General features: G+C 65.2%; 1 protein-coding gene and 1 long non-coding RNA gene across 4 annotated transcripts; one reads left to right on the forward strand and one right to left on the reverse strand.

The window, feature by feature from the left end:
* Positions 1–2,196: 2,196 nt before the first annotated feature.
* Positions 2,197–21,768, reverse strand: MICALL2 (MICAL like 2). 3 transcript variants are annotated; one of them, XM_047838889.1, is made up of 18 exons: positions 21,429–21,565; positions 15,285–15,368; positions 14,875–14,923; positions 12,803–12,944; positions 11,741–11,928; positions 10,838–10,953; positions 9,786–10,562; positions 7,983–8,239; positions 6,855–6,948; positions 5,974–6,134; positions 5,435–5,608; positions 4,893–4,957; positions 4,693–4,813; positions 4,520–4,610; positions 4,323–4,396; positions 3,536–3,650; positions 2,760–2,806; positions 2,197–2,415 (listed from the first exon to the last, which is right to left on the reverse strand). In XM_047838889.1, exons 4-18 carry the CDS (start codon positions 12,885–12,887, stop codon positions 2,321–2,323), a joined length of 2,460 nt encoding a protein of 819 aa, XP_047694845.1. In that variant the 5' UTR covers positions 12,888–12,944; positions 14,875–14,923; positions 15,285–15,368; positions 21,429–21,565; the 3' UTR covers positions 2,197–2,320. The 3 variants fall into 3 exon arrangements, with proteins under 3 accessions (XP_047694845.1, XP_047694844.1, XP_047694846.1); XM_047838888.1 differs by lacking the exon at positions 15,285–15,368 and having other exon boundaries at positions 21,429–21,768; XM_047838890.1 differs by lacking the exons at positions 14,875–14,923; positions 15,285–15,368; positions 21,429–21,565 and adding an exon at positions 13,121–13,512.
* Positions 21,769–22,050: 282 nt separating this feature from the next.
* Positions 22,051–26,686, forward strand: LOC125154476 (uncharacterized). The gene is made up of 3 exons (XR_007147805.1): positions 22,051–22,820; positions 24,328–24,583; positions 25,115–26,686. It is a non-coding gene; the product is annotated as an uncharacterized LOC125154476 (long non-coding RNA).
* The last annotated feature ends 833 nt before the right edge of the window (positions 26,687–27,519 follow it).

A 27,519-nucleotide genomic window follows, 5' to 3' on the forward strand; every position in this document is an offset into this window, starting at 1 on the left:
CTAAGCAGACACCTGAAAAATAAGGAGCCAGCCTTGTGGGGGATGGGGTTCCAGACGGAGGCACCAGCCAGTGCAAAGGCCCTGTGCTGTGTCTGCTTGGAGCCCTGTGAACAGAGCGAGCAGGGGAGGGGAAGTGGGAGGCCAGCCCAAGCCCCGCCTTCCCAGGTGGGCGGGGCATGCAGGAGCCCCGCCCCACACCCCACACCGGCCCACTCCCCTCCTTGAGATCCCCCAGATTTGTACTCTGCCAGCCCTCATTCCATGGGTTTCTGCCCTGAACGTCCTTCAGTTGGGCCCACGAGCCTTACACCCACGAGGCCTCAGAGGCTTTGACGATGTGTGTGCGCTGTCAGGAGCCCAGGAACGGCCCACCCTTAAGAGCCCCCCCACGAAGACATCCCCCTCCCCAGGTCTACTGATGGGAACACTGGTCTTTCTGGGCCCCGTGTGGGGAGAGAAAGGCCCAGACAAGTATTGAGCGCCTCCTGTATGCAGACAGCGCAGCCTTGGGAACCACACAGCAGACGTGGGCTTGCGTCTGGCTCATTAGCTGTGCCTTCCGGAAACTTCTAGGCAGGGGGTCCCTGGGGGTGGGGTCTGGGCGGGTCCCCCAAGTTGGGGCGGGGCCCGGTGAAGCCAGGCCCCACCTCCACCCAGGGGTGGCCGTCCCAGGGGCTGCCCTCCTGCTCTGCCCGCTGGCTGAATGGACACTGCAGGACCTGGTAGCCGTGTGTCCCCAATGTCACGTGCATGCGTGTCCTGCCATCACGGTGTCCACGGGGTCTGCAGGCACCGGCCCCCCGGCAGGGAGCACGAGGCCCCACCACCAGCAGGGCTCTGTTGCCGAGCACCAGCCTGTGCCCAGCCGGCACCCCAGGGAGCAGCCGTGGGGAGGGGCACACCCTCACCCTGTGGGGACGCCTGAGGCGCGTGTCCCCAGCTGTCCCCCCCGCCCCCCCCCCCCCCCGGGCTGTCCTGGGTGGGACCGCATGCCGTCCTTGGAATCCTTGCCCACCCCCGTCTCAAAGACTCCACACGCACCCCAGCCCGCCAGGGGCTCCCTGAGCCTCGGGGGAGGGTCCCAGGCTCCAGGCCCAGGCCCCACCTAACGCTGTGTAGCTTCAGGGGGGTCGCATGGCCTCTCTGAGCCTGTTTCCTTGTCTGTAAAACACAGCTTCCTCGCGTCTCCGCTGCCCCGTCCCTGCTGGCTGGCCCTCTGCCTCCCCCTGGTGGTGAAGAGGCCACACTGCCGCCGGCCCCGGTGTCCAGAAGCACCCCAGTGGCCCTGTCGGGCCTCACAGCCCGTGTGCAGCCCAGCTGTAGGTCGTCAGAGGCTCAGAGGGGGCGGGGCTCTGGTCCACGGGCCACAGAGCTGAGCGTCTCTGCATCGTGTCTGTACCAGGCAGCCACCCTCCCTGTCCCATGTCACAGCCTGACCTCAGGTCCCAAAAGTCCCCGGCTGAGACCCTCCAGCACCCCCCCCCCCCGTAAAGGCAACAGGATGCAGTGGGAGCCCCGTGGGGCCCCGGCCTACTCAGCAGGGTCTCCCTGCTCTGTCCTGCCTGGGACGCTTGGGGTCTTGACCCCATCTGCCACCAGGCTGGGGAGTGTTGGTGCTGTGGCACTGCTCAGGGTCCACGAGGACCACCGCAGCGGGCTCCCACCATGGCTGGGGACAGCACAGACACACGCCAGCTCCCCACACAAAAGGGGACACTGAGGCCTGGGTGCCCCGAGTGCGGGCAGTGCTGGGCAGGGGCTCTGGGTGAGCTGCCGGGAACCCGCGCCCCTTCGGCCTTCTCTGCCTTGACCGCGCCCTCTCTCCGCCAGAGGTCGGCAAAGGCGGTGAGCCCCACTGCCTGCTGGATACCAGGGCCTGGGGCAATGATGCTTCCAGCCCAGGGCATAGCTCACCTCCGCCCTAAAGGCCAAGGTCACAGATCTCGAGCTTTGGAGATCGTGCGTGGGGCCCGCGCCTGAGTGAACCTGGCACAGACCTGCTCTGTGCCCGGCTCCTGTCCCTGGAGCCGGGCCAGGAAGCAGCTTAAATGCCCATCTCTGAGGGTCCAGGCCAGCCCAGGGAGGGTCAGCGCCTGCTCAAGGCCACAGACACGTCCATGCTGGCGCAGAACTGGATGCCGGCCACGACCTCCAGGCCGCCCGGGAGCCCGTGGCGCACAGGAGAGGGAGCCAGGCCACGTGGTCAGTTTCTTTATTGAGACGGCTCAGACCCCACAGACAGGGTGGTCCAGGTCCCCACCCCCCCGGTGCCGGCCCTGTCCGGGTCAAGGGCGAGGGTCCCGCGTCCCCGCCAGGCAGCTCACTCAGGGGTTTTGCTTCTGCCCTTCAGGGACCAGATCCTGGACAAGCGGAACTTGGGGTTCTTCCTCTGGTCCCCGCTGCTTCTGTGGAGGTCTGGGGGTGGGGGGACGGACACTGAGGACACTGCCCCTGCCGAGAACGCCCTTCCCTCCCACCCACCAGGGCCCTCCCTGGGCCCCCGGAGCCTGTAGGAAGCCAGGCCCTCCGCCCTCCCTCGTGGGAACCACCTACGCGCCGCCAGCCTTTAGAGCCCCCGCTGGCACCGGTCACGCCCCTCGCCCCTGACCACAGGATCAGGAGCTGCCGGTTGGGGCTCCTCGGAGCGATGGGAAGCTTGCTCCCTTGGGGTGAGCCTTTCGGTCCTCAGGCCGCATCTGCCAGATGGGGCCTGGCACCCACCCCACGGGAGGCCCGGCCCCGACCGCTCCCACAGTTACCCAGATTCTGGATCATGTTCTGAAGCACCTCGTCCTCCTCTCGCTCTCTGAAACGGGGGCGGTGTGGCAGTGAGGGCGGCGGGCCTCTGTCGGACTCACGCCCGAGCCTTGAGCCCACCTGACACCTGCACCAGCTGCTCTCCCCGCCCCCTCGGCCGACCCTGTCTGGGTCCAGACCCTCGTCCGTGCCATGGGGACAGAAGGGCCCTAGGAGGACCTGGGGGCAAGCTCACAGAGGGACGCGTCTAAGAACCTTGGCCACTGACTCTGCGTGGCCCCGGCAGGCCCCTCATTTACACATGGGGACAGAAACGCCCCGTCGGGGTGGTCACGACGCTGGCGGCCCAGTGCAGCACCAGGAGATACAGGTGGCTGTGTGTATTTAGTAAAAAAAAAAGTGTAAATTTCTCTCCTCTGTTGCACGGGTCACACTGCAAGTGCCCAGTAGCCACCTGTGGCTACCACGGTGAGCCAGTCGCGGTATAGAATGTTTCCGTCCTCGCGCAACTCCGTGAGCAGGCGCTGACCCCCGAGGGTCAGGGAACACGGGGCTCGAGGGGCTTTGTCGGGGAGAACCTCTGAGTCAGGCTGCCTAGGCTGGGTCTGCCTTTGGGCGCAGTGCCCCCGCCTGCAGGACGCACACGGCGGGGGTCTTGTACCTCCCTGCCGATGGGGCGGGGGAGAGGTTCTGAGCATGAGGTGGCCAGTCCAGACCTGGCACGGAGGAGCCAGGGTTCTAGCGCCCCATCACCTGGGCCCCAAGACCCCGCCCTCACCTGAGCCGGTCCTCCTCCAGGACGTCCACAATGCTGCTGCGGTCATCCACCGTATTCACGTACTGGTTTAGCAGGTCCTGCTCCCGCTGCCGGTCCTGGGATGACTTCAGACACTCTGCAGGGACAGCCTGCCTTCAGCGGCAGCCCTGCTGTCCCAACCTGCTCAGGGACACACTGTCCCCACTCCTCAGGGTCAGGCTCCTCCACTGGAGGTGGGGGGAGGGTCTCGGGAGCAACTGGACAGAGCCTGCCCTTCTGCAGTGAACTCCTGGCAATGCTGGATGGACGGATGGGTGGATGGATGGGTGGACGGGTGGACGAGGGGAGGGATGAGTGGAAGAACGACCAGATCAGAGACCTGGCGCTGCTTGCCCCATCCCACGGCAAGGAAAGGCAGAGTCGGGACCGCCAGGACCCGAGCCCCTGCCCCAGGCCCTCAGCCACGCCATCCACAAAACCGACAGGCCACGCTAGTCTGGGCTGTGTGCGCCTACATATTAGCTCACTCAGTCGCTGCGGCTGAGGGCGGTGGAGGCTAGCGTCCCCACTTTGCAAGCACAGAGTCGGGTCGAGTGCCCCGGCCAAGGACACACAGCCAGGCGTGGGGGAGCACAGACTGGACCCTGGGCTCCAGAATGTGTGCCATAACCACAACCCGTGAGCCTCCCCAAGGGGTGGCCACCCAGGCAGCCCGCTGGAGGGGCCTGGGAATGCCACATCCGTGCCCGCGGCCAGGACTGAGCGCCACCCCTGGCGGGCCGGGCTCCCGGTGGTGGGCGGGACGCACCGGGCTTGGCCATCAGCCGACGGAGCTCCCCCTCCAGGTCCAGCTGCTGCTCTGCCAGGCGCTGGTCCTTGGCCCTGCCGAGGGGACACAGGCGTGAGGCCCGCCCCGCCTGGCCGGCCGCCCCTTGGCCTGAGCCCAGCCTGCACCCAGAGGCGGCGGCCGCGTCGGGGAGGGCCCTTCGGGCAAAGACCCCTCACTTGTACATCAGCTCCGACTCCTGCCTCAGCAGCAGCTGCTTCTTGTGAATGAGCTGGAACCAGTCGACCATGAGCGTGTCCTCCGAGGCATCTGGGGAGGGGGGCCGGGACGGGTCAGGCCGGGCACGCGGGAGGGGGCTGGCCCGGCCCGGGGCGGCGTGCCCGTGGCTCACCCCCCTCAGCCGCGCGCAGACGCTTCTCCAGCTCCACGCCCTTGAGCTCCAGGGCATCCAGCTGCCTGGCGATGTTCTGCATCTGTCTCTGGATCTCCTCGGGCACGTAGTCAGGGTGCAGCTGGGGACAGAGGGGTGCTGAGGGGCAGTCGGGGAGGCCGGGCCGTGCACCTTGCCCACCTGCACCCCGGCCCACTCACCTTGCTCGCGCTGGTCACTGCCTTGCCAGGTAGGGTGGGGGCGCCGGCCGAGCTCACGGGCCTCCCTGGAGATGGCAAGACAAGTCTCCCTCCTGGACCTGGGGGTGCCGGGCCCAACGCGACCCGGATCCCGCCTGCCCGGGATGCCCCCGCCCCACCCAGCAGGCCGTGAGAAGTGCACCGCACCTGACCCCGGCCCCCACCCGCCCCCGGGTCAGCAGCCGGACACCCCATCCGGCGAGCTGCCGAGAGCGAACGCCCCATCATCGCCAGGCCAGTCGGGTGCCGGGAGGAGCCGGGGCCTCTGTCCGGTGGGCGCTGGCAGGGAAGCGCTGGGGGCTGGGTCCCGGGTCCCGTAGGCTCCCGGCCGCCCCTCCCGCCCGCATTGCTCAGAGCTGCAGGCGTGCCCCAGGCTGCTGCCTTCCCTCCGTCCTGGGCCCCTTGGGCTCGTCACCCTGCAAACCCCACCAGACGCTCCCTCCTCAGATGAGCCCCTTCCTCTGCATCCCAGACAGCATGGGGGCCGGTGTCTCGGGGCTGACCTGGTGCGTCCTGAGCAGGGGGCTTCTCTTTCTCCTTCTTCCAGCTCCCGGCTGCGGCTTCCTGCTCCCGGGGCTCGGGACAAAGCCAGTCTCCAGAAACGTCCAGACTGGCAGGGACGGCCAGCTTCCTGCGGTGGGTCGGGGTCGGGACCGGGGCCAGGGAGGGGGATGCGGCTGCCCGAGGGCAGGGGACAGGGTCACTTGTCGAGCCGGCAGGTTCGTCGCCCTCCCCCCTACCGCTTCCCCAACCCGGGGCCCCATAGGCCAACATGGGGTCAGTCCTCACAGCCCCCTGCCCACGTCCACACAGGGAGGGAGGTCTGTACCCTCGACAGCACAGGGGCAGATGAGCCCAGGGGGCTGGAGACCCGCTCAAGGTCACGCGGGAAGAGGTGTGGGGGCTGGATGTGGATCCAGGGGCAGCTGAGCGTGCGGGAACAGCCACGCTTACACGTGTGCAAGCGTAAAGGCACGCATAGGCCGCCACCCCCACACCAGCTCCTCGGGCACCCCGGGGCCGGGTTCCCGCCCAGTATTACCTGAGAGGCTGGGCCCAGGGCTCGCTGCGCCCCGTGTCCTCTCAGGCCCAAGAGGGGCCGGGGGGGTGTGGACGTGCCCCGCAGAGCTCCCAGGGACCTTCCCGGGTGCCTCGCCCGCCCTAGGCTCTCCCAGGATCCGTGGCTCCTTCGACTCTGGACCCCTAGACAGAGGGCAGGGGGTCAGCCAAGGGGGGCACGGGCCGTCGCCCAACCCCCCACGCTGGAGGCCAGGATGGAGCCCACGGCGCAGCTCCGGGCACGCGCACCCGACCGGCTGTGAACCCCCAGAACACAGGTGCGTGTTCACACACGCACCCGGCTCTGTGGGTGGGAGCACGTGCTCAGCTGACGCGCCCCGGGACCCAGACACCCGCCCCGGGGCAGGTCCCCAAGTGTGCTGCCTGCCCTTGGGCATCGTACTACGCGGGGGGCGACCACCCTGCACGGTGACCCTGGACCAGCACGTCCGGCCCCCCGGGGTGGGCGCGTGTGACGGTCTGGCCAGGGTACCCGTGGCCTCATTCAAGGAAGGCTGCGGCAGCCTCTCCCTTCCCCGTCCTAACCGAGCCCCTTCCCCGCTCCGGGCTCAGGCCTGGTGGGCACCCACCAGCCCATGGCTGTCATCCCCCTGCCCACCCTCCCAACCTTCCAGCTACATGAAGGGAATGCAGGCCGGTGTGACGGCCCCCTCCTCGCTCGGGCTGCTGTGAACTGGCTTCTGCTACGGGAGAGAGGTCCGGGCGGCTGTGCACAGACCCCTCCCACGGGTGCCTCGGTCGGTCCATGTGCCGTCGTTTACCTGCAGGCGTCTGCTGACGTGTGCCAGGCCCGGTGCTAGCCCTGGGCCACAGGCTGCCGCTCAGGCCCCACCCACCCCTCACCTCTCAGCAGGGTTTTTCTTCTCCACAGGCTTCAGGCGGGCCCTCCATCCTGCCGGCCCGTCCTCCTGGCCTTCCTGGGGGCTGGCACTGGGGCCTAGGTGAGGGCAGGGACACAGGTCATGGGCGGGGGGGGGGGAGGGGTGTTCCGGGCAAGGGGGGTCTGCTGGGAAAGGCTGGATCTCCCCGCCCCCACCTGCCTGCAGCCATCCCCTCTCAGGTGGACACAGAGCAGCCCGGCCCACGGGAAGGAGTCCGGCTGGGAATCGGGCTCAGGACTTCAAGCCTGACCGCCTGTGCTGTGTGTGCTCAGGGGAATCGCTCCCCTCTCTGAGCCTCAACTTCCCCTGCTTCCAAATGGGTGAGGGTGTGGCCAGGTGAGGCCCGCGGATGCCGAGTGAGCTGTGCGCCTGCGGGACGTGTGGCTAAGCCGTGATAGCCCGTCGGCAGGCCCCCTTGGCTCAGAACGGAGTGGCTTTCATGACGGGGGCTCAGCCAACGGAGCGAGCTCGGCAAAACCCTCTGCACGGGGTGCTCTCTGAGCCCGGCTCACTGCTCAGCACTAAGAGACGTCCAGGCGCCCGGAAGAGAGCCAGCTCCATAGTTCCGCAGAAAAGCGTGAGGAGCAGCCCAGGAAAGTGAGGCCATGAAACGAGATTCGGTCCGAGGGGGCTCCGGGCTCCAGGCGGGGCCCCGTGTCCAGGGGGCTTTGGGACCCTCAGAGCACAGGGCACCATCATCAGAACAGTGCAGGAAGGACAGACACGCTCGGGAACCGTGGATGTAGAGCCTCGTGGGAGGCGGTGACCCCGTGGCCGGGGCAGAACAGGAGCACGGTAGCTGCCTGCCCGCCTACACCGTCACTGGGGACACGGCGCTGACGGGCTGGGACGGCGGGGCGGGTGAGCGGTGGCCGTCTGGCCGCGCCACGCCGAGGGGCGTCTGCCACCGCTAACTTGGAGTGAGGCGGACTCGGGAGAGAGCGAGGGCCGGCGGGTGCTGTGGAGCAGCGTGAGTGACGGGGACGCGGAGCGGGAGCCTGGGAGCCAGGCCGGAAGCCGGCAGATCTCCGGGGAGCGCAGCGGCAGACCCGGGCTCCCCCACCCCACCCCGCATCGGGGGAGCTCTTACCCTTTGCCAGTGGGACCTCCGGCTTCAGCCTGGAGCCAGCACCCGCCTTGCCAGCCCCCGAGGATACGGGCGAGCTCTGGGGTGGCGGGGAAGCCTGCGAGGTGATGCCTCTGCTTAGGGGGGCTGGTGGCTCAGTCCTCGCAGGGGGATTAAGGGCTTGGGGAGATGCCAGCAGTGACAGCTTGGCCGCTGGACTTGCTCGTGGCCCTTCCGTTCTGGTGTAGGATTTCAGAGCAGGGGAGGTGACTGGGGAGGGCCTACAGGTGAGAGAGGAGGCATCAGGCACAGGTGGATCCAGGAGCCCTTCCAACCATGCCCCCCAGGCAGAAGCCCCTCAGCCTCCCCTGGCAGCTGGTTCCTAATGCCCACCCTCCTGAGGGAGATAGCCCCTCCGAGGGACAGGCCAAGGGCACCCACTTCTGACACAGCTGTATAGCGGCACCTGATTTTACCTTCCTGCTTAATTTCGGCATCAGCTGAGATTAAAATACCCCAAAACACACCCCTCATGGGGCGTGGGATAGCTCCCTCCCAGGCACCCCCCTTCCATCTACCTGCCTAGAGGCACCTGGGGTTCACTGTGGGCGCCCTGCCCAGAGCCGTGGACCAGCCGGGCCTGCCTAGCCCCACCCTCAGCAACACGCTCGAGGCCTCCAGGGGGCTGCCTGTCACTGGGCCGCCCTGCATCCCCTGGGGCACACCTGCGTGCAGGGCGGCAAGCTGGGCGCCTCCTCCAGCCAGGGCAGCTGCTCTGTGCCCTGTTCTCCCTCTGAAGCCACTTTCTCTCCCCCCTGCTCTCTGAGCCCAGGGCAGCCAGGAGGAGCAGACACCCAGCCCGGGGTCCCCCGCGCAGAGCTCTCACACGGCCGAGCAGCCTTGGCCCCCAGGTGCCCGGACATCCCCCGGCCTGCAGCAGGGGGGCAGGCTCACCCTCCCTGGGCACCCCCAGCTGATCCAGAGGGGCCAGAATGCTCCCCCCAAAACAAGGGGCAGCACAAGGCGGCGGGCACAGCGGCAGCAGCCAGCCCGGCACGCGATCCCCTCGCTCACTAGGCCACCGTCGTGTGGTGAGTGGCGTCCCCCCCAAATTCAGGTCTACTCGGAAGGCCAGAGTGTGGCCTCATTTGGAAATAGAACCTTTGCAGATGGAATCAAGTTTAGATGAGGTCATCCTGGATTAGAGTGGGGGTGTCCTCATAAGAGACAGAGAAGTAGAAGACGGACACAGAGGGAAGAAGGCCAGGTGACCCTGGAGGCCAGGAGGGAGCGTGTGGCCACAGGCCGGGAACCGGGGCCACCGGGAGCTGGAAGAGGCGGCAGGGCCCCCCACCCCCGCCGGCCCTCGCGGGGAACGCCCACCTGGAGTTCAGCCTTCGGGCCTCAGGAACTGGGAGAGAACGGTTTTGTGTTGCTTTAGCCCCCAGCGCGTGGTGTGTGTCCCAGCAGCCTCGGGAAACTACCGCAGGGACCGTCTGACCCGTCAGAGCCTGCTGTGTCCGGTGTGCGACACGGGCGGGGGGGCTGAGCTCCGCCAAGGCCAGACTCGACACCGGGACCACTCACGGCCTCTGGCTCCCCATCGGGGGTCCTCAGGTGGATCTCAGGATGTGCCAGGGGGCGGCCCCCAAGAGTGTGTCCGGCACAACCCCCTCCTGCCGACCACCAGGCACTTTGGGCCCCAACTCATTTTCCCCATTTCCCAGCTGAGGAAACTGAGGCTGGGGAACACAGCCCCACAGTCAGTCCTACAGCCAGGCCAGGCCTGGAACCCTCCTTGGCTGCCCCCGCCCTGCCCCCACCCACCTGCCAGGCTCCTGAGCGCCGGTCTCCCTGAGCCCCGGCAGGGTCTTCTGCAGGAAGCTCAGTGCCTGTTCCCTGCCGCCGTCCCCAGAAGGCACATCCGCGGGAGCTGGGGCCCTGCCAGCTGGGCTGGGGGCAGCTGCGGGCGTCTGGAAGAAACTCTCCCGGGCCTGCTGTGTCCTGGAGGCCGATGGGGTCCAGTCTGGGGTGTCTGCCGGGACCGGAGACACTGGGCCCAACCTGAGCTTGGTCTGGGGGGCTGCCCCTTGGGGGGTCACCCGGCCTTGCAGCGTGGCTGGGCGAGAGTCTGGGGCACTTGGGGTCGCGGCAGGGTGGGGGCCGACTGCTGCCCTGTCCTGTCCCAGCGACGACCACCCTCTCGGGGAACTGTTGGCCACGGGCACGTTGGCTTTGCCACCCGGCGGGCCCGCCGAGGACCCGGCTGGGCTCCCCTCGTGGACGTGGGAGGAGGCGGTGGCCCGAGGCTCAGTCGTAGTGGGGGCGACACCTTTGGGAGTTGAGTTGCCCACCACAGGCTCCCAGGCCGCTGGCCTGGCCTTTGTCCCCGTGTCTCTGTGCCCATTTGCTTCTTGGGCCTTCCATGGGGCTCTGGGCGGCTTGGAGTCCAAGGGGACAGCCCTGGGCTGTTGGGGGGCCAAGCGCGGCAACGTGGGGCTTGCAGAGGTGGCTTCGGGGTGGTGGCTGGAACACACGAAGACGCCGGGCTCGGCGGTGGCCCTGTAGGCCCCCGAATGCAGTGTGTTGGAGCACTGCTTACACCTGGTGCAGGGCAGAGGAGGACCCGTGAGCAGGCTCCGGGCCGGCGTGCACTTCTCCATCACACGCTCTGCCGGGAGCGCACGCTCGTGGAACCCGGCGTCTGCTCATCCAGCAGACAGCCCTCCTCACGCACAGTGACCATTCTGAGTCACAGACCCCGCAAGGATCCTGCTGGGGGCTCAGATACCCAGGAAGCATCTGTGCCTGTCAGCACACACGCACACAGGGGCTCACAAACGTGCGCGTGTACACACGTGCACGTGCACAGGCCCTACCTGAAGCAGTTCCGGTGGTAGAGCCTCCCGTCAGCCAGGTGTCGTTGCACGAGGTGCACGTGTTTGCCACAGATCCCACAGGTGCTGCTGATGGAGCTGCCCGCCGAGGCCTGGCCCTGGGGGGGGGGGGGGGGGGGTGGAGGGGGAGGCTGACACGCCTGAGCCCCCAGCCCAGGCCAGTGTAGGTCGTGTGCCCCGGCCCTCCCTCCCGACAGCTGCCTCATCCGCGGCAAGATCCCGCTGCTTGGACCAGAGGGCTGAGGCCCCGAGGATAGCTGTCTGCCAGGCGCAGCCAGGATGGCCCATGCCCAGGCCGGCTGGACTCCCAAGTGCAGGGTCTGCAGCCCGGCCCAAGGAGAGGGGCTATAGGGACCTGACCTCGAGGGTCTGGGGGAACAGGAGACAGATTCGGGCCCTCCTGCTGCTCCGTCCCCCCCTTCCCTCCCCCCAGCAATCTTAAGGCTGGGGCCGCCGGCTGCTCAGTCCCTGGGACAGCAGGGGGCGCCCAACCACAGCATGTCACTCGTCCTCTGTCCCCACCTCTGAAAGTGGGGGCACCCTAAAGCGCTGGACAGGCAGGAAGGACACACCCAGGGCTCTTTCCTGACCCACCCGGGAGGCCAGAAACGGCTTAGGAACCAGAAAGTTCTGGGTTCAAGGTTCTAGCCCTGCTCAGAGCAGACCTAGACCTTCCTGGGCCTCAGTTTACCTATCTGTACAACGGGGATCATATCCCGACCACACAGGGTTGAAGGAGCTCGTGGAGTCACTCCCGGTGGGTTCCTGATAAACAGCAGCTAAGGCCGTGCCAGGGACCCAAGGGTCCTCCATCCCAGGTGCCCAGGGTGTAGAGGCCACACTCAGTCCCAAGAGCCAGAAGGAAGGCAGGGCCGGGGTGCTTACAATCTTCCGCAGGGGGCCCTCTGAACTCCCATCCTTCCACTGGGCGGCGGGCTTTGTGCTGGCTGGAGACAGTGGCCGGCCCTGGGCTGGGGTGGGTGAGGGTCTGGCCAGCTGGGGCAGGGCCTTCTTCCCAGACGGTTCCTCGTCGGAGTCCGACGGGGGCCGCTTGATACCGGCCATGCCCCCAACTGGCACCAGACACAGAGGGTCAGGCTCTGAAGTCATCTGGGCCCACCCCTGCTCTGGGTGCCCTGCAGATGCCAGTGCCCAACACGGGGCCCGGAGCCGGGGGTGTCGGGAAGGGCAGCTCCTGCTGTTCTGGGGGCCTGGGAGGGGCAGCCCCAGCAACCCCAAGTGCACATTCCCAGCAGGGGCCTGGCCTCACCCGTGCCCCTCCCTCTGGCTCTGAGAGCCCTGATCTGGGTCGGGAGAAATGGGACTTTTCTGTTTCTCCACAAAGTGGAAATATCAAGGCGGGGCTGGTCCTGTGCCCAGAGTTGTTCCGGGGATTTCTAAGGCTGGATGAGGAATGTGGGGGGAGGGGAGTGGCTGAGCTTCAGGGTGCATAAAGCAGCGGGAATCAAGTCCCTTGGGCCCGGCCCCGACCCTGCCCGGAGGACCCACCCGGCCAGGGTTAGCTTGGTGTCTGTAAGGCCAAATGTGGGGGGTTGGGGGGTGGGGCGGTGAGGGCCTCTGGAGTCAGGCCCGGGAGCCCACCCTGGGGTCCGCCAAGCCGCCTGAGGCAAGATTTGTGGGCATAGGCTCCAGGGGTGCAGATGGGCAAACCGAGGCCCAGAGGGGAAGGACAGGCAGGATCTGGGTTCATGCGTTCAGTGGGCAAGTGGGTGTGGGGCCGGGGACACCCGGACCCTTGCTCAACCCTTGCAGCAGCACAATGGGGGGCCGTGCTCCCCTGAGGGGAAGCATGGGGATCATGGGGGGCTCCACATGTGCGGCACCAGAGGGGTGCCAGAACAGACTGGCTTCCCACTTCCCGCCCCCGCCGGGCAATGCTGGGGGCCGGTGCTGAGCTGGCAGAGGAGGCCTCCAGCCCCGACTCACTAGGGGAGCGTCCATGGAAGTAGTTGTAGTACTGTGACACGTAGGTCAGGATGCTCAGCCGGTCGGGCACCTTCAGGGCCACCATGTCCTCAGCGTCCAGCAGGGCCGGGATGCCCAACTGCTCCTCGGCCACACGGAAGGCCTTGGGTGGGAGTGGGAGTAGTCAGCACGGGTGGGCTGGGAGACATTCCCCCCTCCCTCTCAGCCAGGCCACCAAGCTCCTCCCGGAAGGAGACCAGAAACCCCGTCAGGCCCAGAAAGCTCTGGGTTCAAAGTTCAAGGTCTGCTCAGACATGACCTCCCTGAGCCTCAGTTTACCGGTCTGTACAATGGGGATCACAGTGCGACCACACAGGACTGAAGTTGCTGGGGACTGGGTCTCAGACTTGGCCAGCCTGGCATCTCCTGCCTGTAGACACCCATCCCTCACCTGACAACCCTCAAGTCCCCATCTGGACCCTTCCCCTAAACTGCTGGTCTTTAGGTGTCCGAAACGGGGCTCCTGAGCCCTCCCAGACCTAAGCCCGCCCAGCGGTGATGTCCCTCCACACTCAGGTCAAAGATCTCCAATCTCCTTGGACTCCCCTTCAAAATACACCCCAAATCTGACTCCTCCTGCTGCCACCATCGTCTTCTCACCACCCACCCCAGTGTCAACATAGACCCTGCAGACCCCGAGCGCAGCCAGCACAGCAGCCCCCAGGGAGGAAGCCAAGTGCTTCCCTTGCCCTGCTCCGGCCACACCCCCACTCTGTTCAGGCCACACCCCCGCTCGGTCCGGGCCACGCCCTAAGTCTTCCAGCCACACCCCCACCCTTCCCACCACACCCCCTTCTGCTGTGGCCACGCCCCCACCCTGTTCCGGCCGCACCCCCTTCCTCCCGCTCCGGTCACGCCCTCACCGTTCTGGGCACGCCCTCACTCCGGTCCAGCCACACATCCCACTATGTTCCAGTCACGCCCCCACTCCGTTCTGGCCACACCCCTCTGCTCTGGCCACGCCCCACACTGTTCTGGACACGCCCCCTCCGTTCCAGCCACACCCCCACTCTGTTCCGGTCACGCCCCCATTCTGGCCGCGCCCCCCAGCCACCCCCCTCCCCGCTCTTACTCCTCCTAGCCAGGTGCCCTCCTGCCTAGTGCCCTGGTCCCTGGCAGTACCCCCACCAGGCCGCCCCTCCTCCAAGAGTCCACAGGGCCCCACTGTCACTGCAGAGGCCTGCCCTGCCCTGCTCATGAAGACCACGGTGGCATACACCTCCACTCCGTTGTCCCCACGTGTTCACTCCCGCACACATGCTCTAGTGCCCCAGCACAACTTCCTGTGACGATGGACCAGCTCTATTTCAAGCTGTCCAATGGGAGGGAATGTTTGAAGTGTGGACAGTGCTGCCGAGAAATTAAAGTTGTCATCTTATTACTTCTTAATTCAGTTACACTTAAATTGAAATCGTCCACCAGCCGAGCAGGGACCGCATGGGACACGCAGCTTTGACCTGCAGAGCTCCCTCTGTCACCCCCGCTGGAAAGCCAGCTCTGGACCCGCGGCCGCAGGGTGTGCGTCTGCCTGTCCCTCTGGGCGTCAGCCCATCGAGATAATGGGGCTAATTCTGCAGCAAAGAAACTGAGGCGAGGACAGGGCAGGGCCTGGCCAGCCAGCAGAGAGCGGCCACAGGCAGTGTGCTTGAGACCCTGGCGGCCAGTCTGACAGTCCAGCTCAGGGCGGTTGGTCCCCCACAGGGTGGGGAAGGGCCAAGCCAAGGGCCCCATCCTCCCAGAGCCACATCTGGACCCCACTCAGCTACTCGCAACCCCTTCCTTCCCCGACAGGAAAAAGGGGGCCGGGAGGGCCTGGGCATCAGACTGGAGGCTATTTCTGAGGTTGGGGTCACCCGGCTCAGGACCGGTTGCGGAACTCGGCAGCGTGCCTCCGGTCTCCATGTGCTCATCTGCCCTGGCAGCAACTACCACAGCTGCTCCCGGAGGTGCCCGAGGGTGGTCCACGGGACCTGGGTGCCGGCACAGGGCAGGCCCACCAAGCCAGCTTTGAGTCAGGAGCAGGGGGCACTCACCAGTTTGTTGTTCTCATAAATGTTTTCTTTCCTGAGAGCATCAAAGTTTCTGGAAGACAAAAATATAGGTGTCCAAAGCAGCTCAGAGGTGATCCTGCTGAAATAGGGAAACTGAGGCCAGGAGCGGCAGCTGGGAAGGAGTGAGGTCACACAGCAGCCACGAATGGGCTCGCTGGCCCAGCCTGGATAGTGGGCCTTCCTGGAGAGGCCAAGAGCAAAGCCAACATTCAGACACTCAGGCAAGCCCTGCACCAGGGCCAGGCTGGCCCGGGACTCGGTGCCCACACCCACACGGGCACATCTCAGCCCACTGCACCCCTGCAGGGTCGCTCAGAGCAGAAAACACAGCCAGGCCCAGCAGGGGCTCAGCCGGATGCAGGCTGACGTTTCTGGGAGGGCCGTTCAAATACCCATCTGTCTGTCCTCTCTGCCGTCTGTGGGGTCCTCAATGGCAGTTCTGCCCCTTCAGTGTGCACTGGATTGTTCGGGAAGCCCTGTGGTGTGGGGAAGGGCTCGGGCTGAAATCTGCGTCCCAACTCAGCCAGGCTGCACCGTCGGACCCTGGGGGAGCCCTCTCCTCTCTCGGCCCACGGTGCCCATCTGAGAGGGGGACAGCAGCTTCTGACCGCAGGCTGGGGGGCCCCAGCTGCAGCGGGTCCCAAAAGAGCAGGGCCAGGGCCCCGGGCCACGTGGCAGGGACGGGACGGGGCTGCCGTTGGCCCACCTCCCTCCTAGGAGGACCCCCCCTGCCGGCCTCCAGCCCCACGTCCATCGCCCTGGCTGGCTTTGGGGAAACCTCACTGTTTCCGCTCGGACCACCTCCCAGGTAACGTGTTCCAGATGCTAAGACCACCCCGTGAGCACAGAGGGTGCTTTTGTGCAAGGACAAGATGGCGGGCAGCGCTATCTCCAGATAGACATGGCCAGAGGGGGCGGGCATGGCAGCCTCCTGCTTCATCATCGAGGCCACATGAGCGCTTCACCCTGGGTCTGTCCCACCAGTGTCCATGGCGCGTGGAGTGGCTCGTCTCCATGCATCGCCCCAAGGGGTTCTTGGCAGGCCCCGGCCTCCAATCTCAGTGGCTTCCCTCCCTCCCCCACCCCATCCCTTTGAAAGCTCAATCTCTTTTCCAGACCTGCCCCGGGTCACTGACCCAAACGGCCGTGTCTCAGCAAGATGCCCCTGTGGCAGGAGGGCAGGGTCACAAGCTCTGTTTTGTCTCCAAACATGCAGGAGAAGGAGGTCCCCTGCCCCCTGCATCTGCCTTGGGGAGGGGGCTGCAGTGGCTGCATCCGGCAGATGTCGTGGGGGCCCTCTGTTCCCCCGGACCCTGAATGAGCATCTCAGCGCTCCAGGCAGGTCCCGGTGCCCACAATAGTGGTGCCAGCCCCTGCTGAGCAGGTCAAGGGGGTGTGGGTCTGAAGCTGCAGAAAGAATTGCCTTCCCACTCAAGTTCAAGGGCCACCACCCTCAGGACCCTGTCCCAGCCGCTTCCCTGGGCCCTCAAGGCCTCCACAGTGGAGCTGGACCACCCTGGCCAGTCTCATGGCTTTCACACCCCTCCTGAACCAAGCTCTCTACGGAGGGTCCTGCCCTCCCAGCCTCCCAAGCTTGGCTCACGCTGTTCCGGGAGGCTGGAACACAGTTTCCCTGCCTGACACACCCCACCGGGGTCCCTCCCTGCAGGCACCCTGCAGGTCCCTGAGTGGACACTTCTCTGCCTCTGGCTGGCGGCCCCATGAGCTCACATCCCCCGCAGCATGGGGTTCAGCCGGCATCGCCTTTGTCCCTGAGGCTGCCTGGCCTGGAGCTCTGGGGCCGGCGCGCTGGCAGAAATCTCCGGACTGAGCTGCCTTGCAAACCCCTTCAGAGAGAGCCAAGTAGAGACCACGCCCATCCCTCTCAGGAAGCCCGGTGTGACCAGCTTTCCGCCATGGGGGGGGGGGGGGGGAGGACTCTTGTTGAGAAGGGCTGAACCGTGCCCCCCCACCCAAAACGATCTGTTGGAGTCTTAATCCCCAGAACCTCAAAATGTGACCTTCTTTGGAAGCAGGGTCTTCTTTATAGACAGAATCCAGTTAAAATGAGGTCAGGAGGGTGGGCCCTATCCAAAATGGCTGGCGTCCTTATAAAAAGGGAAATCAGGACACAGACACGCACAAAGGGGAGACAATGGCCGTCCACAGCCAAGGGGGAGAGGCCTGGAGCCTCAGGAGGAGGCTGCCCTCGGGCACCTGACTCAGCCTCCTAGGGCAGGCCTGACAGACGGACAGCCCAGCTTTGGCCAACCCTCCGGAAGACGGCCAATCTGTGTGCAAGGCCTTGTTGGACCAGCATGCACGAGCTTCGCCCTCGCTGGCCCTCGGCGAGGCGGCTGCGGCCCAGGGCACTCCCCAAGTTAGATCATGTTTTAGTCAAACTCCCGTAATTTGAATTCAGGTTCTTTCTGGTAAAACTCCAAGGTACCTGCATACAGCTGGTGCACTATAAATGCTCTCTGATGAATGAGTTCTTCCAATGCTTGCCAAGCAAGGGGACTTTTCAGGCGTCTATTCTTTCAACGTGAGCCAGTGAACGCACCCATTGGGTCTATGTGGGCGTCGTGTAAACGCTGACCTGTCGGCCGTGTGCCAGGTGCCAGCATGCGTCCAGCCCTGGCCTGGCCTGGCGTGGCCCAGAGAGCCTGAGGCACGGGCCCTCCCCTGGCCACGGCTGACCAACACTGTTGACCTCCCACTGCTGAGACAGCCAGCCTCCTGCCTCCGGGCTTTTGGGGCTGTTGGGAATGTGTACCCCCTTCCAAATTCCTGGAGAGCTGACCTCACGCTGTTTATTTCCTGGAACAAAACGCAACCACGTGGGGGGTGGGCGCTGGGCTGGGAAGATGCCTTTTCCAGGTACCCTCAGCACATCTGGAATTAATCCCAGCGGGAAGGGGAGCGGACAGGAAGAGGGGAGACAATCTCAGAGATGTGTCTGTCTCCACAGAGATGGAGAGGGACAGAGACAAGACAGAAGCCACACGGCAGTGGGGAGGGAGACGCCGGGCAGATGCTAGCACAGACCTTGCGATAGAGTGCTCAGCCCGGGGAGACATGGGACATGACGAGGTACCAAGGCCCCAGGGAGAAGGTCTGGGGTGGGTGCAGGGCCCAGGCCCCACCCTCCTTGCACCTAGTGGGCAAGTCAGACACCTCAGCCTCACTGCCAGGCCGGAGCAAACCCTGACCCCCAACCTTGGCCCAGGGCAGGGCCCATCTGAGAGAGTCAGCCCTGGGGCTTCTGCGGTGGCCTGAGTGGGGCGTCACAGGGTGCCCGCGGCCCCTGCTGTGTCCATTCTGGAGAGTCTGGCCGGAAGGCGGTGGCGGGGGCCCGGGAAGCAGGCCCTCAGGCTGGGGAACAGAAGGCCTCTGTCCCCAGGAGGCTTCCTGCTGGCCAAGAGGCCGGCGTGGGAGGAGAGGCCAGCCCGGCCGCCTGGGCCCAGCCCACCCTCCGCTCCGGGCCAGGAAGAGGAACAGTAGTGTCTCCGAGCGTCTGCGTGGGGGGCCTCTCCTGACTCCGGGCTGCATGTGGTTCTCAGGGAGCCCTGCCATGGCCAAGGGGGGAGCCCCCAGCCCCTGCTGTGCCCCAGCACTGACACCTGACATCGGCCTCCCAGGCTGGAGGGACCTGGAGAAAGACCAGGTGCCCCTCCCCATGGGCCTGAGGGTCTGGGAGGCCCAGCGAGTGTGCAGCAGGAACCCCCCCCCGCCCCCCCACCGGCCTTGTTGACACACCGGCCTGGTCTGTCCGCTCCCCCTACAGACGGCCCAGGAGGAGGAGCCCACGGAAGCCCTGTGCCTGCTGCCCGGAAGGGCTCCTGCCCCTCCTCCCTGGCGGGAGCTGCTACCCCTGCCTCCTGCCTGTCCCCTGAAGCCCTCAGCCCCCTCTGGTCAGCCCAGAAGGGGCAGGAGCCCAGCCCTTACAGGTTTTCTGCCCCGAGGTGGGAAGGGGGCCGTTTGTCCTGGGCAGCTCCTGCGCTCACCTGCCTGCTGGGCAGAGGTCGGCATAGCCAGGGAAACAGACCCGAGGGCAGAGCAGCGGGCTCCCTTGAGGCCGATATGAGAGACCCCAGGGGCCCGGGCTGGTGCTGCCCGGCTAACTCCCAGTGGGGCCTCGCTGGGTGGGCCCACCCCCCAACCCATGCTCGCCTCCTGGTGTCCCCGCGGGGCCAGCACAGGTCACACGTGCCTCCCGGACCGGGGCCGCACGATCTCATGGGCGGAGGCAGAAGCAGAAGCGGACTTAGCGTCAGGGCAACACAATCGCCACCTGTCTGGCTGGGCGCCCGGCTCCTTCACAGCTGCTCCCGAGGAGGCCGCAGGGAGGAAGCAGCTTCTGTGCAGCAGGAAGGCTGGACGTGAGGCGCAGGGAAGGACTTCCTGGTGGCAAAGTCAGCTGCCGCCAGAGGGTCTCCGAAGGATGGGGAGCATGGGGGTGGGGGGGTCGCCCCCAGTCCGGCCTTGGAGGCGACCCTAGGAGGGCGGCACCCGGCACCTCTTCTTTACGGCTACCCCCCTGCCTGCACCCCCGGCCTCCTCCCCTCCCTCCTGCACACAGGGACCTGCAGGGCCCCCACCTGGCCAGGACACCTGCCAAACTCTTACTGTATCTACGGAGTCCCAAGTGCAAGCCCTCAACCGTAATAGCTCGGTCTGTACCAACTATGTGCTCATACCCACCACACACCTGTCGTGCCAGGTACAGTTCCAGGCACTGAGGATAAGCAGTGAACAAAAAAGACATCCCACCCTTCTGGAACTAAAAGCCCGGTGGGGACAGATGGACATTAACCAAGGCAGCAGTAACTGAGATTACCCGACGCCCTCAATGCCACTCCCTGAGGCAGGGGCCAAGTCCACTGTATTCAGTCTGCAGTGCAGGGTACAGAGCAGAAACTCATTAACGGTTAAATGAACAGTTATATGACGCCTGCCTGTGCCAGCGTGGTACACACCCACGTGCACGAGCCTGTGCTCATGCTCAGGCAGTGCATGCTGGGACAGGCTCAAGTGCCCCGCGCGCGCGCACACACACACACACACACACACACACACACAGGGGCCTCCGAACCAGCACTGCTAGAAGCAGACAGAAGCTCCAGGGGCTCCAAAAAGCCCCAACTCTGCAGCTATACCCGTGATGTGGTCCCAAGGCTCCCGGCCAGCAGACGGGCGTACCTTACTTCCCTACAATTGCAGACTTGTGCAGACCTCCAGGCTGCCTGGGCTCAGTCCCCAGCCAGCCTCACCAGGGACCTGCCCGCACCCAGGTGGGGGGGCTCGGCCTGTCCACCTCCTCTCCTCGTCCCATCCCCAGCCCACCTCCCCATCAAAGCTCAGCTTAGGGTGTTCACTGCCCAACGTCTTCTGCCTGCAGGCACATCCCTGGGCGGGGGGCACACACTGCTGCCCAAGTACCACATGGGGCGACTCCCCATGAAGCTCCACAAATGTCTTTCACAACCTTGGGCAGGAGGAGGAAATACGTGCAGGCCTCTTTCTCAAGACTAGCTTCCCGGTAGAGTGCCTGGGAGTACAGGTTACAGCTGGGTGAGGGGGAGGAGCCCCAAGTGCCAGCCTTGGCTCTGCAGATGTGCTCTGAGACCTGAACAAGGGTGCCTCATCTCTGGGCCTCAGTTTCCCTATCTGTACAGAGAGAGGCCTCACTGAGGAGCTGCCTCTGGCCCCTCGCAACCCTGAGACCTCCCTGGCAAACGCGCACCCCAAGCCACCCCTGGAACGAGCCATGACTTCTCAGAATGCTTTTAAACATTTGTTTCCAGGAGGCAAGTGGCTTTCTGAGGACAGCTCTGTCCCAGCAAGCCAGGTCCCAGCCGCCCAGCCGGAGCGTTTGCTGAGTGAATAACTGGTGGAATGGGTCCCAGGTGGGGACAAGGTCCAGCAACAAGTGCCAGCCACCACTCCAAGACCCTCCCTGGGGAGTCGCCTTAGTCCTCTCCCCTGCCCACGTGCCTTGGTTCCGGGGGATGGGAGCTCAGCCCCCATCTCATACCCTGTCACCCTGGGGTGCCCCGGCAGGCCTGCCCGCAAGACCCTGGGAAGTCTGGGGCTTCCAGCTCTGCGTCGGCCCCTCCCCCACGGCGCCCCGGGGCTGCATTCCCAAAGGTGCCTGGACCTGCTGGGGCAGGGTCAAGGGCATAGCGCCCTTGAAGCTCCCAGTAACCCACTCCCTGATGTGGTGAGTGGTCCCTGGGGCGGCGGGGCTCTCAGGCGGCGCAGAAGGGTAGCCCCGCCGGCCCTTTCCCAGGGAGACGCGCGGGGGGAGGAGTGGCTGTGGCCGGAGCCCGGACGCCGGCCTGACTCACGGACTGACTAAGTCAGCGGGGGCGGCCGGCAGGGCTGGCTCCGGCCCAGCACCGCTTGGTGGACGGGCGAACTGAGGCCACCGGGCGGGTCATGCCCGCAGGACCCCGCTCCGCGCGCCCTCCCCCACCCGCGCTCCCCGGCGCCAGCAGCCTGGGGCTCAGCTTCCCCGCCCGAGGTGCACTCACAGGAGGTCGGGCCGGTGGCGGTGCAGGATGGCGCAGAAGGCCAGGCCGTCGCGGAACGACGTGGTCATGTTGGTGATGCTCACGTCGCGGTAGCCCTCGCACTGCTGCCGGCACCACTGCTGCAGCGCCTTGATGGCGGCCATGCGGGCAGCGCGCGCGCCCCGGCGGCCGCGGGGCTCCAACCGCGCCTCCCGGAGCCGCGGACCGACGCCCGCGCCGACCGGCCGGACCGCCGACCTCGCCGCCGACCCCCGGCTCCGACCCGCCGCCCAAGCCCGGCCCCGGCCCCGGCCCCGAGCTTGGAGACGAAGAGGAGCCGCGGCCGCGCGGCCGGCGGGAGTGCAGCCCGAGCCAGCCCCCGGCAGGCCCCGCCCCCCGCCGGCCCCGCCCCCAGCCCCCTGCCCCGGCGAGACCCCGCCCCCGAGGCCCGCCTCCAAGGGCCGCGGCCCCGCCCCCTTCAGGCCGCGCCCCACCCAGTCCCGAGCGCAGACAACGGCCTCGAGCCGGCCACGCCCCCTACAGGCCCCGCCCCTCGAGGTCCCGCCCCCGCCCGGAGTCACGCCCACCCGCCTTCCCGCTCCTGTCCCGGGGTCCTGGCCTCCAGGGCTCCCGGGCGGCGTTGGACTTTCTTTTCAACCCCACACACCCCCACCCCCGCCGCCCGCTCTCGTGGAGAAGTGCAGGACAAAGCCCCTCTACAGACGGGGAAACTGAGGCTAATAAACGGTGGGGCGGTCAGGCCAGTCTTCGGCCCGGGGCACCCCCGGCCTCCCGGGAGGGCGCCCCCACCCCAGCGCGGGAGCTCCCCTCGCGTTTCTGGGCTTTCAGAGGACTTTTCCTCCTGGGTGCCCCTGCCGGCTGGGGTCCAGGCGAAGCCCGGCCTCTCGGTTTACAGAGCGCAGCTGAGGCTGAGAAAGGGGCGCGTGCCCGCGAGGCCAGCTGGCGGGGGCGGGGCGGGTCGGTCCGTCCCCAAGTCTGCCCCTTCGGGCCTGTCCACCGGGCTGTTCCGGGGCTCCACGCCCCTCGGGGGTCATGCTGGCCTGATGTTTCTGACTTTCCACTGGGTACCTCCCGTGGGGGCCCCAGTCACCTGGGCACATTCTCTGTGGAGCCCTGGCTGTGGCCTCGCACGCAGATGGACAGCCGGAAACAGTGGGCAGCAGAAATGTGAGATGACCTCAGCCACCCAGCCACCAGGCAAGGCTTGTCCAGACAAGGCCTGCGGGAAGGAAGGTGTTTCCTCATGATTGGCCCCTGGCAGGGCTGCAGGGAGGCCGCTCTGTGCCCACTAGAAGGAGCAGAAACGGCTTCGGGGCCCGAGCCAGCACGTGGCGTTCCAGCTCTTTCCTGTGGCCCAGCCCGGAGGGATGGACACTCCAGGTGCCTAACAGTGTGAGTGAAACCTGTGGGGAGGGGGTGTGCAAGCAGGTGCTAGACAGGGAGCTCCCGGCCCTGGACTCAAGGCGGACAGGACCCTGCCCTGCCCTGCCCCGCTGGGGCTTTCCCAGCAGGAGGACAAAGGACGATGTCCTGCTGGTTCAGCCAGGCGGGTGGCTGGTCCTGGAACCTAGAACGAACAGGGTTTTCCTGAGTCCGAGGGCAGCAGTTGGGAGAACTGGAAAAACCAGTGAGGAAGGGAAGGGCTGGTGGGGGCGGCAGGGGTCCGGCGGGTACAGGAGGGGCAGACAGGCCTGAGGCCCACCTCTCTCAGAAGGAAGTGGGGCGGGGGGGGGGGGGGCGGGCAGAGGTCTGGTCTTTGGGAGTTTAAGCTGCACTCTTGCCTTGCCGGTCACCACGCAGCCTCCTCTGGGGACAGTGACTTGGGGAGCAGCACTTGTAGTGTCCCCATGAGCACATCATGTCCTTCCATTAGCCCTGCTCCCCTCCGGGACCCCCAAACCAGCACACCCCTAGCCCACCCATTTCCTGCTGCCCCCCCTCTGGCCACCATAGTCCACCCTTCCCCAGCAGCTGAGGGATCTTTCTAGAGAGCCAATTGGCCAGGCGCTTTCCTGCTTGACCTGTGCAGCACTTGGAATAAAGTCCAGGCCCCTTGTCACGCCTCCTGGCCCTTATCACCCCTGCCACTCCCTGACCTCACCCTCCCCACGCACCCCCCCTTCCCCTTCTGGCCTCAGAACCTCTGACCTACTGGTCCCCTGAACTCAGCCACTCCTCCAGGACCCCAGACAGGCCCCACCCATGGCCAGCCACGCAGTCGTTGATGGCTCCTTCCTGCCGGTTGCTCAGGCCACAAGCCCGGGGTGCCCCTGTCATCCTGTCCTCTCGATGCCCACACGCAGTCCAGCAGAAAACCGGCCAGAGCCACCACCTGGTATGAGCCGGGATTTCTACAGAAACCCTCTAACAGCGCCTCCGCGGCCGCTTTGCCACCTACAATCCATTCTCAACACAAAATCTGTAACGGCGGGGGTGAGGGTGTGCCACACCTGCCCAAAGCCCTCCTCTGCACCCCCACCTGACGCACGAGGAAAGCGCGGTCCTTATGACGGGCCATCCACCCCTCCCTCCAGTCGGTGTCTTTCCTGCCTGTCCTCCTCCTACAACCACCCCTCAGACAGGCTCATGTTCCTGCCTCAGGACCTTTGCATTCACTCTTTTCTCTGCCTGGGCCGATTTTCTAGCCTCCCTTGCAGGTGCGGAGGGAGGGGGGCGTGCGACTGAGTTCTGGCTGATGGAGGTGGTAGGTATACCTCCAGACTAACCGTCTTCCCTGCCTGCTGGCCGCACGCACGGGACACTGCAGGGCTAGGCTGACCAGGAACGGCTGTGTTGGTCTCTGGACGAGGGGGAGGTTAACGTGCACTGGGCTCAGTTGCTGGGACTTGGGGATGTTTGTCACAGCAGCTAGCTGGCGTTCCTCTTCCGTTGCATGTAGGCAAGCAGAGGCAAAATTGCACCTGTGACGGCAGTCCAAGGGGACACGCAGTGTCACTCGTTCGGTGGTAAAAGAAGAGCCCTGTCTTGGTTCAGAAGGCAGGAGGGGCCGTCCCTGAGGAGGGAGCGTGACAGCTGAGACCTGAAGGAGAAGCACAGCTGATGTGGTCGGAGGGCAGCAAAGAATTTCCCAGGCACAGGGAATGGTGCGTGCAAAGGCCCTGAGGCGGGAATGAAGGTCGAAGGACTACAGAAAGGTGAGTGTAACTCCCACAGAGGAACTGGGGAGGGAGCAGGGCCGGCCAGGCTCCCTCCTCCAGCCCATCAATTTTCACAACCACTTTACCTTTGAATAGAACCACTCTTTATTTTTTATTTAAAAGAACTTTTTTGAGTTTATTTATTTTGAGAGAGCAGGGGAGGGGCAGAGGGCGAGAGGGAGAGAATCCCAAGCAGGCTCCACGATGTCAGCACAGAGCCGGATGCGGGGCTCGAACTCATCAGCTGTGAGATCATGACCTGAGCTGAAGTCGGACACTTATCTGAACCACCAGGTGTCCCTACAGCACCCTTTAAAAGCGGTCCGGGGGCACCTGGGTGGCTCAGTTGGTTGAGCATCGCACTTCGGCTCAGGTCACGATCTCGAGGTTCGTGAGTTCCAGCCCCACACTGGGATGGCTGCTGTCAGCACAGAGCCCACTTTGGATCCTCTGTTCCCCTCTCTCTGCCCCTCCCCAGCGTGTGCTCTCTCTCTCTCTCTCTCTCTCAAAAAAAAAAAAAAAAAATAGATAAAGGCTGAGCATACCTATCCTGCAGCCCAAGAAACTGAGGTTCCACAAGAGAAGGAGGAACCCCCTGTTCAGCCGGGAAGACCAGGCCCCGACACGGGGTGAGGACCTGAGGACTCTGGGTCAGCACAGGCCGGCGTCCCGCCCGAGTGGCCGCCCTGGTCGGGGGCAGGACTTCCGGGCCAGTCGGTCTTGATTCCCCCACCTCCTGCTTCCAGCACATTCTGCTTCTCTCAGTGATGGTGGGGGACCCACCCTGGGAGGACGAGGAGGGACAGGGCCAGAGGCATCACTAATCTCAATCCAGAAGCCAACTCTAGCTTGTGTGTCCACTTAGCTTCTGGAGGACGTGTGGGCCACAGGGCCCTGGGGAGGGTCGCAGCGGCGGGGCGCTCTAGACCCGTCACCTGGATTCAGCCCCCAAGAAACCGATTTGACCAGGACTGATGGGCCAAGCTGGAACAGAGTCGGGGTCACTCGCCCAAACACAGCAGGCCTGAGCCTCTGAGGCAGACGGGGAGAAGCCGGGCAAGAGGGAATGGGGGTGGGAGGCAAGAGAACAAAGGGAGGCCCTGGCCCTGCAGCTTTCCCTGCAGGACTTCTCAGAGCCTTTATGTCCTGCAGTACCCCAGGACTCCCAAGGGAACAGCCACACTGCACAGGGGTTCCCAAGCCGACCTGCCCACAGAACCCCTGCTGCAGGAACGTCTCACAGAAGCGGGCGCCCCGACTTCCTCAGGAAACACGGAGTGAGACGGGTGGGCTGAGGCCGGGCTGGAGTTCTCGCTCAGACACTGGTTTGCCCTGGGACCCTATGGAATCTGTTCAGGGTCACACAGGGCCTCTCATCCCTGGGCGTTTAGGGAGGAAGGGGCCAGGGGTGCCCCGTGGAAATAGGGCTCCCTGCCTGGGGCCACGCAATCATGGCAGTAGGAGACGCACCCTCATGGGGGAGAGGTGACCAGAGCCCCCCCCGCCTGAGTGGACGGAAGCCCCCTCACGTACGACCTGCACAGAGAGGACAGCTGGGGGGGGTCATACTGGCTTCACAGAACAGCCAAGGTTTGTCCCTCCCCCCACTTCCCAAGGCCACGGTCAGGTCGGCCAGGGGCTCGCTCAGGCGCTGTGGAGGCCAACGCCATGCCCGTGGCTCCAGGCGGGAGAGGGGGCTAGAAGCTGTGACACCTCATTTTAAGGGGCCACCCATTAATTAATTAGGCCCAATGAATAATTCATGCTGCCTTGGGTATATTAATAGCATATTTATATGGCGTGCTATGGATAGTATACATTCTTGTCTGAACACTTCACAAATAATTCATGACCCCGCTCCTTTCCTGGGCTCCGGGAGAACCTGGCCAGTGCTGAGGCTAGGGCTCGTGGGTTGCTTCCAACAGCCAAATTTTACATTTCATTATAAATGGCTTTGCTGGGCATGTCAGTAACTTTTACATTTCCATCCACTTTATTATTAATGGCTTTCCTGAACTGTAGCAGCCAGGCGTCGCGCACAATGCGTTATAAATATTTGATCCAGCATCTATAGCCCGCCATTTATCATTTATAACGGGTTACAAAAACATTATAAAACATTTACCGCACATTTATAGATCATTTTCGGCTACCACGATGATGTGTTATAAATACATTATTAATCCTCCTCACGCCATTTATAGGAGCCTCTTGTAATGAGGCCCGGCCTGCCCGGCCCCTGGTAAACAGAGCACACGCAGGGGCTGGTGGGGGCGGCCAGGCAGCAGCACCCGGCCGCCGACGGAAGCCCGGCCCCGCCTCTGATGGCTGTGCGTCCTTGGCCGGATCACAGCACGTCTCTGTTCACGGAACGGGTCATTTATTGAGCACTTTCCGGGTAGGACGCTGCTCGAGGGCCACCCTGAGCCCTGGGTGTTACCGGCAGGCCCATTTCAGAGATGTGCAGCCGGGCGGGGGTGGGGGGATTTGCCCAAGGCCACAGCCCAAGGGCTGAGCTGGCGTCAGACCCCGGGACGCTCTGTGCCACAGGTGTTGCCCATCCCCGGGCTGGGGCCTCCAGGGAGCAGGATTGGCGAGCTCCAGGCGGGGGAACTCAGATCCAGGGTGAGGAGCTCCTGGGGCCGGGGGTCCTCCAGGGCTGGCCTCTGACCTGGCAGCCCCTCGGCTCCCGCGGCCACACGCTTTGCCATCGCAAAGGCCCTCGGGGCTGCGATCCGACTGTAACGCTGCCCCGGGGAGCAGAGGGTCTCCGACCCAGCGGCCCCTCCACAGAACCCCAGCTCCAGCTCCGAATCCTCGGGAGGCCAGCAGGAGGCTGAGGACAGTGGCAGCGGCCCAGGTGTGCAGAGCAGGTGGCTGTCGGCCATCAGACGGTCAGAGGGACCCTGGGCCCTCCAGTGGGAAGTCCTGCG

The sequence above is a fragment of the Prionailurus viverrinus genome, chromosome E3, assembly GCF_022837055.1.
Source record: "Prionailurus viverrinus isolate Anna chromosome E3, UM_Priviv_1.0, whole genome shotgun sequence".
Lineage (NCBI taxonomy): Eukaryota > Metazoa > Chordata > Mammalia > Carnivora > Felidae > Prionailurus > Prionailurus viverrinus.